Below are 13,408 nucleotides of genomic sequence, written 5' to 3' on the forward strand. Positions count from 1 at the left end.
AATTAAATTTTAATTCATATTTACCTTATATATAATATATAAATATAAAAAATGGCAACAAATTTGAAAAAAGAAACTAATGTTTGTATACCTTTGCAAGTTTTTTGTTACTCTTAACTTACCTATAGCCGTCAATAGTGGAAAACATGGTCAATTTTTACTTAGGCTATTCGGGCCCAAAACGCGCTTAAACTACGTAAATTTGGTATCAAACGAATGGGAGCACCACCTCAGGTGCGCGTTGTCGATTTATTGTGTAGTTTTTGTGTAATTAGCAAAAGAAACATTATGTTTTTAGCGGGATTTTAGTTAAAAGTATCTATTTCCGGCTAAAAAAAGCTGTAAAATTTTGAGATAGTGTTGCCAGATGCCAAATTTCGGATTCTCGAATACGCGGCTTTTTAAAACTTTTGTTCGCACTATTCTTAACAAACGAAAATTTTGTTGAGTTTACATTATTTCTTGATTTTAAGGAGCAAATATAGTTCAGAATACAATATTCGGCTGCCAGAGCAGTGGAATATTCTCTAATTCAGATTAAAATATTTGGCTGCCAGGGGCGGTCAAACAACGCGCCAAAAAAAAAAAAAACATTTGCCAACACTGAAATCTAGATTTAGCCGATTGTTTCACTTTTTAATCTCGAGAAGAGCATAATATTTGCATACATATATTTAAGTTGGAACGGTTAAGAACGATGGAAATATACATATATAAAAATGTCAAACTAAGGGCAAAGCATTAATAAATACAAAAACTTATTTAAAAACATGAAAGGAGTTTTTTTAACATTCGAGGCCCCTCTCACTAGTCAACACTAAATTTCGTCAAATTTCCCTTTCCTTTGACAGCACTAACGTATATCTAATCTTGCAACACTTACACATAAATTACTTTTCCAACACTGCATTTACGGCTATAAAAAGGCAAGCATTGCAGTTCCTTCAGTCAGTCAAGCATTCGACTCCCATTGAAATTCAAACACACTTTTTCCTTATTTAAATTATGCTGCCTTTTTAAACGTTTTAAATATTGCCCTTGCCCTCTATTACCTCAATGATTCTCAAGAATCGTGCCAATTCAGTCAGTGAAGCATTTGACACAAAAAAACAAATTTTCCTTATTTTAATAATATAGCTTCTTTATCGTTTTAAACATTGTTCTCACCTCTATCACCTCAATCACATATTATGGCGGTTTATCTTACATTAGTATGAAATTTACTTAAATCAAGTGAGTCAACGCAAGAGATTTATTTCTTGGCTTTTTTTGGTCAGGGTGGGACACTCCTAACCAATGATTTTCCAATCTCAAGGTTCTGGAAAATCTGAAAGGCATTTTAGACTTGAAGCAACAATTGACAATTTTTTAATGCTCCTGTACTAGAGAGAGAGATTTTCCTATTCGCAGATTATTTGAAACAGAACTCGCTTTGTTTTCGCATCAAAATCAGGGAAATACCAGATCGATCATGATTTTTGGTTTATGGTTTGGTCCGTCAAAGGCCTTTGGCGTTCGTTGGGTGATGCTTAGGAATAATATGTTATTTTAAATCATTCAGGCGGTCTAAGGTACTCTTAATTAGCAATGACGAAACTTTCTCTGTCCGTAACCGATTCGGGCGGTCATTGCGAACGAGTTGTATATCGTCTGTTGTCCTTAAGGTGTGCACCTTTCGAACCCTTTGGTTTGGTTTGGCTTGATGGCCGAGAAAAATACATATTTCATTTTTCTTTTTTTTTTTTTGAAGGAGCTGCGTGTTTTGGACGTCTAGCCAGCAGAATATAGTGTGACCAAGGCATGCGAACGCGCAATTAGCCAATTTGCTAGGGTTGCACTGTAAACCTATCGAACTTTTAAGCTCGTATGAATGTTTTTATCGACGCAACTCTCCTCTCACTTACTGAAATTCAAACTAACCGCCAAAAATTGTAAACCTTAAAATGTTGTGGTTTCTAGTCCTTAGGAATTTGCATTTGTATTTAAAAACCTTTGATTCTTTTTTATAAATTTTCACTAGTCAGATTATAAAGATGCTTAAAATAGATTTGTTAAATTATTATAAATATGATCTATGTGTAAGCTCGAGCCACCCATTGAAGAAGATCCGTCATCACATCCTGTTTGGGCAGGCGGAAATCAGCGAATGTCTGAATTTGAGCATCGGCGGCAATGCGAAAAGATCGACCCAGACCCTTGAGAACCTACGAAAAAAATCCATAAAATTTAAAATAATTCAAAAATTAATTCCTTTATCAATTTACCCTCATGGCATCTTCATCGGTGGTGTCATCGCCAGCGAAAACGGCTTTCACATCCTTGGCCCAATTGTCGCCGAATTTTTGTTTCAGTATATACATGGCAGCCTCTCCCTTATTCCAATTGACCGGTGGCTTAGCCTCGATGGCCTCATGGGCCTGATTGGGCCGAAAGCCAAATCTCTGACAAATTTCCGCGGCCTGTGTCTTTAAGCCATCCTTAAGTTCTACTGGTGTGTCTCTGTAGTGATAGGTTAGCGATACTCGCTTGTCCTCCACCCAAGCGCCATTCTTTTCCACCTTCTGCTTGAGCTCCTTCACCATGGCAATGTAATTCTTTTGTATATCGCTTGGCAAATTGTAATCGTGACGCGAACCATCTGGATACTCAATCTCTAGACCATGATTACCCGCATAGGTAATTCCATCGATATTAACCATTTTTTGTACATCTTTCAGACCACGTCCCGAAATTACAGCCATAAATATTTGCGGATGTTTGGCTATTTTATGAAGTATCTTTTCCAATTCATCGGGCATTTTGGTTTTCGATGGATTATCAGCTATGGGAGCTAATGTGCCATCATAATCGAGCAGTATGGCCAACTTTGATTGATTATCCAAATATCTAAAAATAGAAAATAATAATTAATACTTAGAACGATTTATAGAATACGAAATTAAAGACATTATTTTAAAGCGTTAAATCTGATTTTTTACCCATATTTGTATTCATCGTTTAGGAAATGAACCCAAACCGATCGTTGATCAAAGTTGAAATGTTTGTTAGGTTTGTAATAAAATTGTTATGATTATGTTTATAATTAGTAAAACCACAAAATTATTGATTTAAATTTTAAAACTATATTTTTCACCAATCGTTCTGTGGTCTCTTTTTGTCCTTTTTTTTTAAGTATACTAAGTAGACTAATCCTAATTATCTTTTTCGCCGTCATTTATACGTGTTTTATAGTGAAAACCGATTATAAGCTATTGGTATTTAATTTTAATAGGATGTTATATAGTTGATTGATCCAAGAAAGCTCTCTTGTCGTCGTATATTTATCCTAGATCTAGGATCATTAAGGCATCAAACTTGACATTGTAATATCATCTTGTCATGATCAGGAATATCCATCATTTATAAGGTTGGAAATGTTTTTTTATATGCCTTTTTATACCAATTTTGAAAGGGTATAGAAAATAAGTAAAGTTTATTTAAAAGTTTTCAAACCTTGTCTTTAAAAAAGTATTTTATCAGTAAGCTTAATCAAAAATGACATTATTTTAGACTTTGAATTCTAATCATTTCGCCCCTTTCACATAACGCTCCTGTATTTATATTTCACTCTAATCCACCTTATCAGTATTTGATTTTTAGCATTACATACACGACACTGCACAAGGTCAATTAGTGAAACGAACAACAAACAAAAAAAAAAGTCATATAAATGATGATGATTCAACACTCGAACGTTACTTACCCAGGTAAATTCTGTTCAAACTCCTCCAAACTTCTGATAACAGGGGCAATACGTTTCTCTGGCATGTCTGAATTGAGTTAAGACAACGGCTTAGAATTGATATATAATTTATTTTTTAAATGAATGCGAGCTCTGTAAGAAATAATTGTAGACAACTTGCTCAGTCAATGTTCCATTTGAAACTGTGTGAGATTTGTGCGGCTAGTCAAGTTTTTAAGCGACCTCTCGATGATAGTTTCGGGAGAGAAAATGCTGATAACAGCAGATAGATCGCATGCTCGGAACAAATCTCTCTTTTTCACTTGCTCTAGGTTCGATTCTCTTACCCACTTGTTTGCCTATAACAATAATCAGTAGGCTCTGTGATCGATGCGTGGCCAAGACACTTTGTCAGAACGTTTTGACTTGATTCTGGCCGGAGCAATGCAGTTTTATATGTTTGATTTTCTCGACGATTTTATTGTTTTGGGCGAACGAACAAAGGCATAAATGGAGGAATGCATCATAAGTATCATGCATTGCCTTCGTGGCTTTTGCGTGCATTGCCATTATGCCTTATAGATGTATATAGATATCGAAATAAACAACGACGACCTTAGTAGAAGGCTTCCACCGTTCAGAGGAACAAACAGTGTTCCCTAATTAAGCATTGATAATGCCCACAATCTTCTTAGGGTCCTGATTTTTATTTTTTTTTTGCTGATGCTAATCCCTTTGACGTGACGATAAGCGTGTTGCCGCCACGGGACACTGGGCCAAGGCAGGGGGGCAGCTCGTGTCAGTGGCAATTTTCGGGGGCACAAATATTTTGTTACATGCCATGGCATTGATTAACAATGACAACAGCAACAATGACGAGATGGTTCTAAATTTAGTCACAGCATGGCATAACAAAAGCAAAGCAAATCCGTGGACCACTCAGTAATGCGGGGTTAGACTAGACAAGGTTAAGTGGTTTGTGGGCAGGGTGTTGGCTGCTGAGTCCTTCGAAGGACTAAATGACTAACTATGTAACGGGTTAAAGCCTCTCTCTATCTCTCTTCACTTGGAAAAACAGTTAAACAGTTAAATACGTTTGTTTTGCATTTAAATTAATTCATTTGCAAAATCTTCCTTTTCTTTTCTTGTCAATAATTATAAAAAGTTTTATTTATTTTAGTTTTAATGTATAAAGTTAAAGCTAATATTTAAGTATTTAAGAACTCTTTTATAATTTGTTTATTATTCTTATTTATATGCAATTTTTCTTAAAAAAGTACTTGTATTTTGTTTTTAATTAGCAATATGTTAAATTCTATAAATATAATCAAGGTTAGTTTATGGATAGATTTAGTTCCGAATGAATGAATTCAGAACTTTATAATTGCCACAGATTTCCAACAAATTGTTTATGAATATTATGCAAAGATAATATTATAAAAATAATAAAATTCATTCACTTAATAAAAGTAGTTTTCCCAAAATTTATTGGCTAATAAAATATTTTTATTGAAAGTACTTTTTTAAATATATCTTTAATTTCTTGGAAATTCATAGATTGTTCCTAACGTTATGAGCATTTCGTTTAGCAAAATGTTATAGGAAAACCTGATAAAGAGATAGGATAAAGAGATCAACCTTTCGTTTTCTTATCATATTGAATTTCATAAAATGTTTCCATGTATTTAAATTTCAAAAAATTTCCATATTTCTTAAAGCGATATCTTCTATCGTTGAGTTCACATTGGCAAATCTTATCGCAAGGGGTTCCCTCATTGGAACTGACTAACTGAGAAACCAAAGTCGATATCACGATCCAATTAACTGCCCCAAATGTGTTTGGCATGCCTTAACCGCATGTCTGACCAGTTTCCAGACACATGTGCGAGTCAAAAAGAGAATCGGGGTATTAGATAAGAGATGGAAAGAGACAACCGAAAATTATCTGAAAGTCAACAAGCTTTGCTTACTCTCTCTCTCTCACCCCCCACCAAAAAAAATTAACTCTAATCGATTCGGTTGACCAGCTGTCTAAATCTCTGCTAATTAAAACATGAGATTTATTTTCACGTTGTAAACAAGTCTAGCTAAGAGGTGTGAGGTGTGCGGGTCTGGGACCTCTGCTGACTGATGACCATCAAAATATTGACATAATTTCTGTTTGTCATCAAACCTGTTGAAAATGCATTGCAATTTGTTGACAACAAAATTTTTGTGTTCAAAAATCACTGCACACTTTTATTTGAAATTTTCCTAAGAATTATGTTTAAGTGGGAAATTTGTAGTTTGTTGTGGATAACACCTTAAATATACCCTGTAAATAGACTTATATTTTTTTGTCTAATATTAAACAAATAGTTTATTAGTCCTTTCCACTCGAAACGTGTCAAATAAATATATATTCCTATTCACTTTTAATATTTTTAAAACATTTGATGCCTTGATATCTAGTCTTCAAGTATTGACACAGGGTATCAAACGGCATTTGTAATTTCTTTAAATGATTTACCTTTTAATAGATCATTTGGATTTCAAAGGCGGCATAAAGCATATTGCCGGATCTGACTCAGAGACGGAAAACCATAAATATGTATATATTTCTGGGAAAAATTTCACTTTTAATTGATAGAATAGAAGAATGAGATGACATAATGTTTATATTTAAATGCATTTACAAGCAGCTTAGAAGATTAAGGAAAGGAATAATAAAATATAATTCTATTAAAGACAAATGGAAATTTTACAAAATATTTTAAACTTTTCCGACTTTGGGCGCGATTTAAACATATTTCTACTATATGTAGCTATAGTACAACATTTTTTCCACCAGAAGTATAAACCATGGTGCACTTTGATATTTCAAAAATTTTATAGTGCACCAACTACCCAATATTGATGATCTATGTTTCGTTTACTGATCAAAATAATATTTTTCACCTACATATGTATATGCCTAAGAAAAAGTTTAGGTTCTTTTTTCAGTGGTAAAAAAAAAAACTGAAATTAGGGTTTTGTTTTTTAAATTGGCTAAAAGAGACAATTTTTTCGATTTTGATAACATGTTTCATTGAAATGGACAATCTAAGGGGATATATGTATTTATATGTTGTGGTCGGTAAAAAAAATAGATTTTTTTCATTCTTTTATCCTAAAGTACAGTTTCTGAAGAATGGTATCTATTGTAGCAATAGAACCAAAGTTATAGCGCCTTGAATATTGCACCTTCACACGCGCGTAGCGCTTTTATCAAACTTTCAACGCGATTATCTCGGAATCATGTTTTTCAAAAAGTGTCGATAACTAGAAAAGTTTTCAATCAATTTCAAAAATTTTTTTTGGAAATGTTGATTGTTAAAGTACACAACAATACACTATACTAATAAAATTATTATTATACCCTTGCAGAGGGTATTATAAAATTGGTCAGATGTTTGCAACGCACAGAAGGAGACGTTTCCGACCCCATAAAGTATATATATTCTTGATCAGCATGAGAAGCTGAGTTGATATAGCCATGTCCGTCTGTCCGTCCGTCCGTCCGTCTGTGCATATGCGTTTTACTCAGCCGTCTTAAGAGCTATCGGGCTGAAATTTTTTTTCGGTGTTTCTTATTACCTGGGAAAAATAAAGTATGAAAACCATCAGGATCGGAGCACTATATCATATAGCTTTAGAAAAACTAGAAGAAACATTTTCATAAAAATTGAAGTATGCTATGAAATTTACATATGTGATAATATTGGATATAAAACCCCAGATCCCAAAATTTGAATGTGATCGGATAAATATAACAATATAACACAAGTTACAGTCAATATAATAATCGGCTCTGCTCCCAGCTCTGCCGGCAGCGCTGCTTGCTGTAACCCTTTTTGAAGATTAGACATTGCACTACGCAAAACGTGTGAAAAGTTTTTAATACAAATACTTCTTCATGCCTTTTAAAATTCCAAACTCTAACCCATTTTCGCGAACCACAACATACATATACATATATCCCCTTAATAACTTTCGATTCATGTAACATCAATATGACAGACGGTGCTTAAGAAAAAACAACAGATTTTACCATCGAGTTTCTCGACTTCACTCAATGTCATTTAGTTTTGTAAACCGTGTTATTCAACTGCTTTAAAAAATCTTTAAAATATTTTTTCTTAAAATCTGTAAACTAGGCCTTTGTGGCGGCGTATTCAGTGAATTGGCAATAATTTCATATAGTAGAGCCGTATACCCTGCCCTTCTCAGAAAACTTTTTCCATCACTGTCACCCAATTTTATTTTTAAAATATACACCCATATGATCAAGTGTTTTGATACAGGCGTTAGTTTAAATTTCAGTAAGTGAGAGGAGAGTTGCGTCGATAAAAATAATCATGCGAGATTAAAAGTTCGATAGGTTTACAGTGCAACCCTAGCAAATTGGCAAATTGCGCGTTCGCATGCCTTGGTTACACTATTTTCTGCTGGCTAGACGTCCAAGCCACGCAGCTCCTTCAAAAAAAAAATAGAAAAATGAAAATATGTATTTTTCTCGGCCATCAAGCCAAACCAAACCAAAGGGTTCGAAAGCTGCACACCTTAAGGACAACAGACGATATACAACTCGTTCGCAATGACCGCCCGAATCGGATACGGACAGAGAAAGTTTCGTCATTGCTAATTAAGAGTACCTTAGACCGCCTGAATGATTTAAAGTAACATATTATTCCTAAGCATCACCCAACGAACGCCAAAGGCCTTCGACGGACCAAACCATAAACCAAAAATCACGATCGATCTGGTATTTCCCTGATTTTGATGCGAAAACAAAGCGAGTTCTGTTTTAAATAATCTGCGAATAGGAATCTCTCTCTCTTTTTTTTTTCTTTTTTTTTTTTTTTTGATATTAAGTTACTTCTGAACAGAAGATTTCTTTGGCCTCCCTGTGTATAACAGGTTAACGCCACAGCGTATTCGTGATGATGAGTTTCGTATTTTGGTTTTTGTTATAAATGAATTAGCTATTTAATTTAATTTATTCATATGTGGATTAGATTGTTAGAGTTCTATGTTGGCAGCCTTAGTAAATTGTGTTATCGAAACAGATTGATGCCTTTTCCATTGAAAATATTTTGAAAATAAAAAAGATCATCATTGCAAAACAAGTCAAAGTGAAATAAGTCAATTAAAAAAAAAAAAAATAAAATTTAATTTTGTGGAAAGTTAAAAAAAAAAAATGGGTAAAATTACCCGTAAAATCACGGGCTCTAAGGCCAGGGGCGGTAGCCCCTTCTCAGAGCTAAACGGATCCAAAAAGCCAAGAATATCGCGGACATCAAAGGAAAGAAAAATTACCACTAATGAAAGCCAATCAGAATCTGAATATAACGAAGTAGAAATGACAGAAATGCCAAAATCCAATGACTCGGCACCAAAGGAGCATAGAGATCCAACAGAAATGTCAAATGGCAAATCGCAAAATAACGTTCTATATTATAACAATACACACAAGGGACCATTTGTGGTGTATGTAGACAGAGTAGATGGAAATAACAAAAAGAGCAATAAAAGCAGATTACCAATTAATCTATTAGAGCTAAATGCAGTTTTGTTTAAACTAAAAGTCAAAGACATAATAACTGTCAATAAAATAGGATATGGACGTTGCAAGGTAGAATTTAAATCGGCAGCTGCAGCCAACATATTTATCGCATCGGACCTTAAAAAATATGACTATGAACCCAACCAAGTTACTAAAGCATTTCCTATACAAAACTGGAATCATATTCCAGATCCCCACAAGATTCTCAGACGAAGAACTTAAGGAGTATATCTCAACACCAATGGACATACACGAGATTATTCGTGTGCGTAGAAAGGAGAAGGACAATCTAATTGCAACATCTAGAGTTAAAATAGTTTTCAAAGGATCTCAAATACCAACAGAAATAACTTTCCTATACTCAAAAGTTCCAGTAAGTCCTTTTGTACCTTTTAATCAATGCTACAGATGCTTCAGATTTAATCACTTTGCGCAACACTGCAAACAGTTAGACCAAAAGTGCAACAAATGCTCCCTGTCACATGATTAAGAAAAAACCTGCACACAAACTATTTGTATCAATTGCAAAGAAAATCACCCAGCTACCTCAATCGACTGCCCCGCTCGCAAGAGAGCCTTTGCCATACAGAAATGTATGACAATGGAGAATCTATCCAGAAATGAGGTAAAAATTAGATATCCAGCTCTTTTCCAAAGACAAAATACGATAGACACTAATGATACAACACAATTTCCCATTCCAACATGGCAAAAGACATCTACAACCCCAACTCTGCAGAACAACACAAAATTATGCTCTCTCTCTAGTACAGGAGCATTAAAAAATTGTCAATTGTTGCTTCAAGTCTAAAATGCCTTTGAGATTTTCCAGAACCTTGAGATTGGAAAATCATTGGTTAGGAGTGTCCCACCCTGACCCAAAAAAAGCCAAGCAATGAATCTCTTGCGTTGACTCACTTGATTTAAGTAAATTTCATACTAAGATAAACCGCCATAATATGTGATTGAGGTAATAGAGGTGAGAACAATGTTTAAAACGATAAAGAAGCTATATTATTAAAATAAGGAAAATTTGTTTTTTTTTTGTGTCAAATGCTTGACTGACTGAATTGGCACGATTCTTGAGAATCATTGAGGTAATAGAGGGTAAGGGCAATGTTTAAAACGTTTAAAAAGGCAGAATAATTTAAATAAGGAAAAAGTGTGTTTGAATTTCAATGGGAGTCGAATGCTTGACTGACTGAAGGAACAGCAATGCTTGCCTTTTTATAGCCGTAAATGCAGTGTTGGAAAAGTAAGTTATGTGTAAGTGTTGCAAGATTAGATATAAATACATAGAAATCACTCGAGATTTTGAGGCAGATTGTTTTTAAAATCTACCAAATGAAATGTCGGTGCCACAGAAATCACGGCGAATTCATTTTTGGTCACCCTTTTTGATTCACTGTTACTGCTAGAAAAATCAGCTGTTCCGATAAACGTTAGTTGCTATTTCGATTGTTGATGACTCAAGTAGGGTTGCATATGTGCTTTTTTGAAACTTCATTAACTTTAAAATAAATAAATCCGTTAAAAAGAAATAAAAGTGAACTTGTTTCTAAGAGCTCCAAAAGTTAAAATTAAAACCAAAAATTTTAAAATAATAGTACTCCCAACTTAGTACGTTTTTTAAAGCCAAAAACTATGATTTTTTCATTTCTAGCAGGTTGGCAGGTTCAGTTGTGGCTGTTTTGTGCAAAGGCCCCTGTGTTTAATCTTATCAAAGGGGTTTTCGTAAAATAATAAATTAAATATGAAAACAACCATTTTTAGCGATCGCTTAAATGCAGATCTATGCCAAAGTTTATCAAAGTTTATTTCAGCAATGTTTTCTTTTATACCAATGTGGCAACAACTGCAATATTGTCCAAATCTTGGAGGAAAAACTGGAAAATTTGAAAACTGACAAAAAACATTTCTCTGACAGCCTACATTTGCTCCTAGGTTGGTTTTAGGTTGTTATCGATTGCTGTGACACATCTGATAAAGAAAAGTAGATGAATGATATACAAAAATTTTTTGAACATATTAAACATACTTTTGAGTTCAAATTTTACACTTTTTAGAACCATACTCAAAGTGTACGATATTATGCCTTATAGCAAAGAAGTACCTCATTGATATTTTGTAAATGTTTCTTTAATTATGCCAAAAATATTGAGTGGCTAGAAGAATAATGTTTTTATATGTTTATATTTTACAATAAACAATTGGGAATGCAGACACTTTGAATAATTTTAACACATGTTCTTTGAAAACCTGTCAAATGACTACTGTAGGATACCAAATGCACCAAAAACACTTCTTGATGTCCTTAAAAATATCAGCCTGTGTTATCAGATATTTTAATATAACTTATGATGATTACGGTCCATATTTCGGGTAATTGTAAGTTTGAAAAGCCAATGGAAGTTGTAATAAGGTAAATTATTTAGTGACAAATTAATCCCTTAACTTAGTTTCCTGCATTTATCTCACTAAACATTTTATCGAACGGGAATTTGATGTGTCAAATATATGTATTTGTAAAGAAAAATTAGGACAATTTTTCAACTCAGATCGTTCAGTTAAAGCTACATTAAGTTAAATTGACTTAAAAACTAATTTCTATCTTACGAATTCCATATTCTTAGCTAAGACAGACAATAAGATATATTCATTTGGGAAAACATTTCAATTCAAAAACCTCTCGAATTTCTGAACCCTGAGTATTGGTCTGACGTTTTTGCATGGCTTATAAATTAGTTGGCCCAGCCGCAAATAACAGAATAACAAGTTAACTGGCAAAAAGGATACTATGGGCGTGGGTTAGGAATTTAAGGGGCGGGGGAACTGAACACCTTTTCACTCTGGTTGTTGATGTTGCTGTTGATGCGTAAACAACATGAATGCAAATTGACGTCGCCTATGAGCCGCTTGACAATGACTAAAGTTGACCCGAGTGGGTGGCACAGGTGGCACAGCCATAGGCAAATGTTGGGGTCAGGGTTAAGAAGGGTTTAGTCAAGTGTGACACGAAGCTTTAGCCCAAAAAAACACAAAAAAAAAGAACAGGCAAAAACAAAAATTAATGTTTCAAGCAATCTAAAATCTTCTGTTAACCTGTTGCCACTGTCAGAAGCAATTAGTTTCGAGGCGGTGGCAAGCCAAATACGTGCCACATGCCACCCCCATAGAGCGGAAGAGTAGGGGGCGGCATTTGGGGGGGTCACATGTGGATGTCAACAGGTTGCCTTTATTTGTTTGTTTATGGCAAATGGTTTTTCTTTTTTTTTTTTTTGGGCTAAGCCAAAAGAGCGTGTGTGACGGCGAGTAAATAACTGTGCAAAGTACAGTGAACAACGGCTAAAGAAGACTTACTTAAGTGCACTTTAAAATGTCTTCATATACATATGGATATGTGTCTCACTTATAGATTTCCCACCTCTTTAATTTATATAAATAACATTTTTCTTCTATTTTATAGTTTCCTCAATGTTCTTTACCAACACTGGATTCCACTACTCATTTCTTTTTCTACAATTCAACATGTTCAACATTGGTTCCCTTATCTCATTTTTATTCTTCTGCAGTCATTTAAAGCCAATACACACTGTGTTTGGCGTTAGCTTGTGGGACGTGTCCCTAAGCCTATTGCCAATTACATAGAAAATGTTTGCATTTTCCGTTCCATTTTAATTTTTCACGCGCTTTATATATATTACATTTTTTCTCTTCTTGTTTAGAACGTGGCTTGATGTTAAGTGAAGGTCAGTTAGGCGCAACACAAACAACAACAAAAAACCCCTCCCACAGCTCAGCAACATTTGAAGCTTAGCAACATTTGGGGCTTAGCAACATTTGCTTGCCGCCGCCAACTTGTTGCTGAATTGAAATTTTGTTTTTGTTGCTCTCTCGCCTTTTCGACTTATTCGTGTGGCACAAAGGCAACGCAGCGGACGGTTCGAAGCGCTTTTGGCCACGATTGAAACTTCATTTAACATTTCAGCGTCTATGTTCGGGGGCGTGAGTGTACCCAGACATGTTGTTGTTGTTGTTGTTGTGCGTGAACTCTTTTGCATTTTACATAGACTTTTGTTGACAACATTTCGCATTTCTCAGTC

At 34.5% G+C, this 13,408-nt stretch overlaps 1 protein-coding gene across 1 annotated transcript; it reads right to left on the reverse strand.

The window, feature by feature from the left end:
- Positions 1 to 1,946: 1,946 nt before the first annotated feature.
- Positions 1,947 to 4,094, reverse strand: LOC6644322 (probable trehalose-phosphate phosphatase C). Its single transcript, XM_002066870.4, has 3 exons — positions 3,743 to 4,094; positions 2,265 to 2,886; positions 1,947 to 2,204 (listed from the first exon to the last, which is right to left on the reverse strand). Exons 1-3 carry the CDS (start codon positions 3,805 to 3,807, stop codon positions 2,073 to 2,075), a joined length of 819 nt encoding a protein of 272 aa, XP_002066906.1. The 5' UTR covers positions 3,808 to 4,094; the 3' UTR covers positions 1,947 to 2,072.
- Between the last annotated feature and the right edge of the window lie 9,314 nt (positions 4,095 to 13,408).

The sequence above is a fragment of the Drosophila willistoni genome, assembly GCF_018902025.1.
Source record: "Drosophila willistoni isolate 14030-0811.24 chromosome 2R unlocalized genomic scaffold, UCI_dwil_1.1 Seg167, whole genome shotgun sequence".
NCBI lineage: Eukaryota > Metazoa > Arthropoda > Insecta > Diptera > Drosophilidae > Drosophila > Drosophila willistoni.

Excerpts from the sequence above, each read along its gene's own strand:
- LOC6644322 (XM_002066870.4), bottom strand. The coding sequence starts at position 3,807 with ATGCCAGAGAAACGTATTGCCCCTGTTATCAGAAGTTTGGAGGAGTTT. Across the intron at positions 2,887-3,742 it reads TTTGAACAGAATTTACCTGG|ATATTTGGATAATCAATCAA; the intron begins GTAAGTAACGTT and ends TTCTATTTTTAG. Across the intron at positions 2,205-2,264 it reads CCGATGAAGATGCCATGAGG|GTTCTCAAGGGTCTGGGTCG; the intron begins GTAAATTGATAA and ends TTTTTTTCGTAG.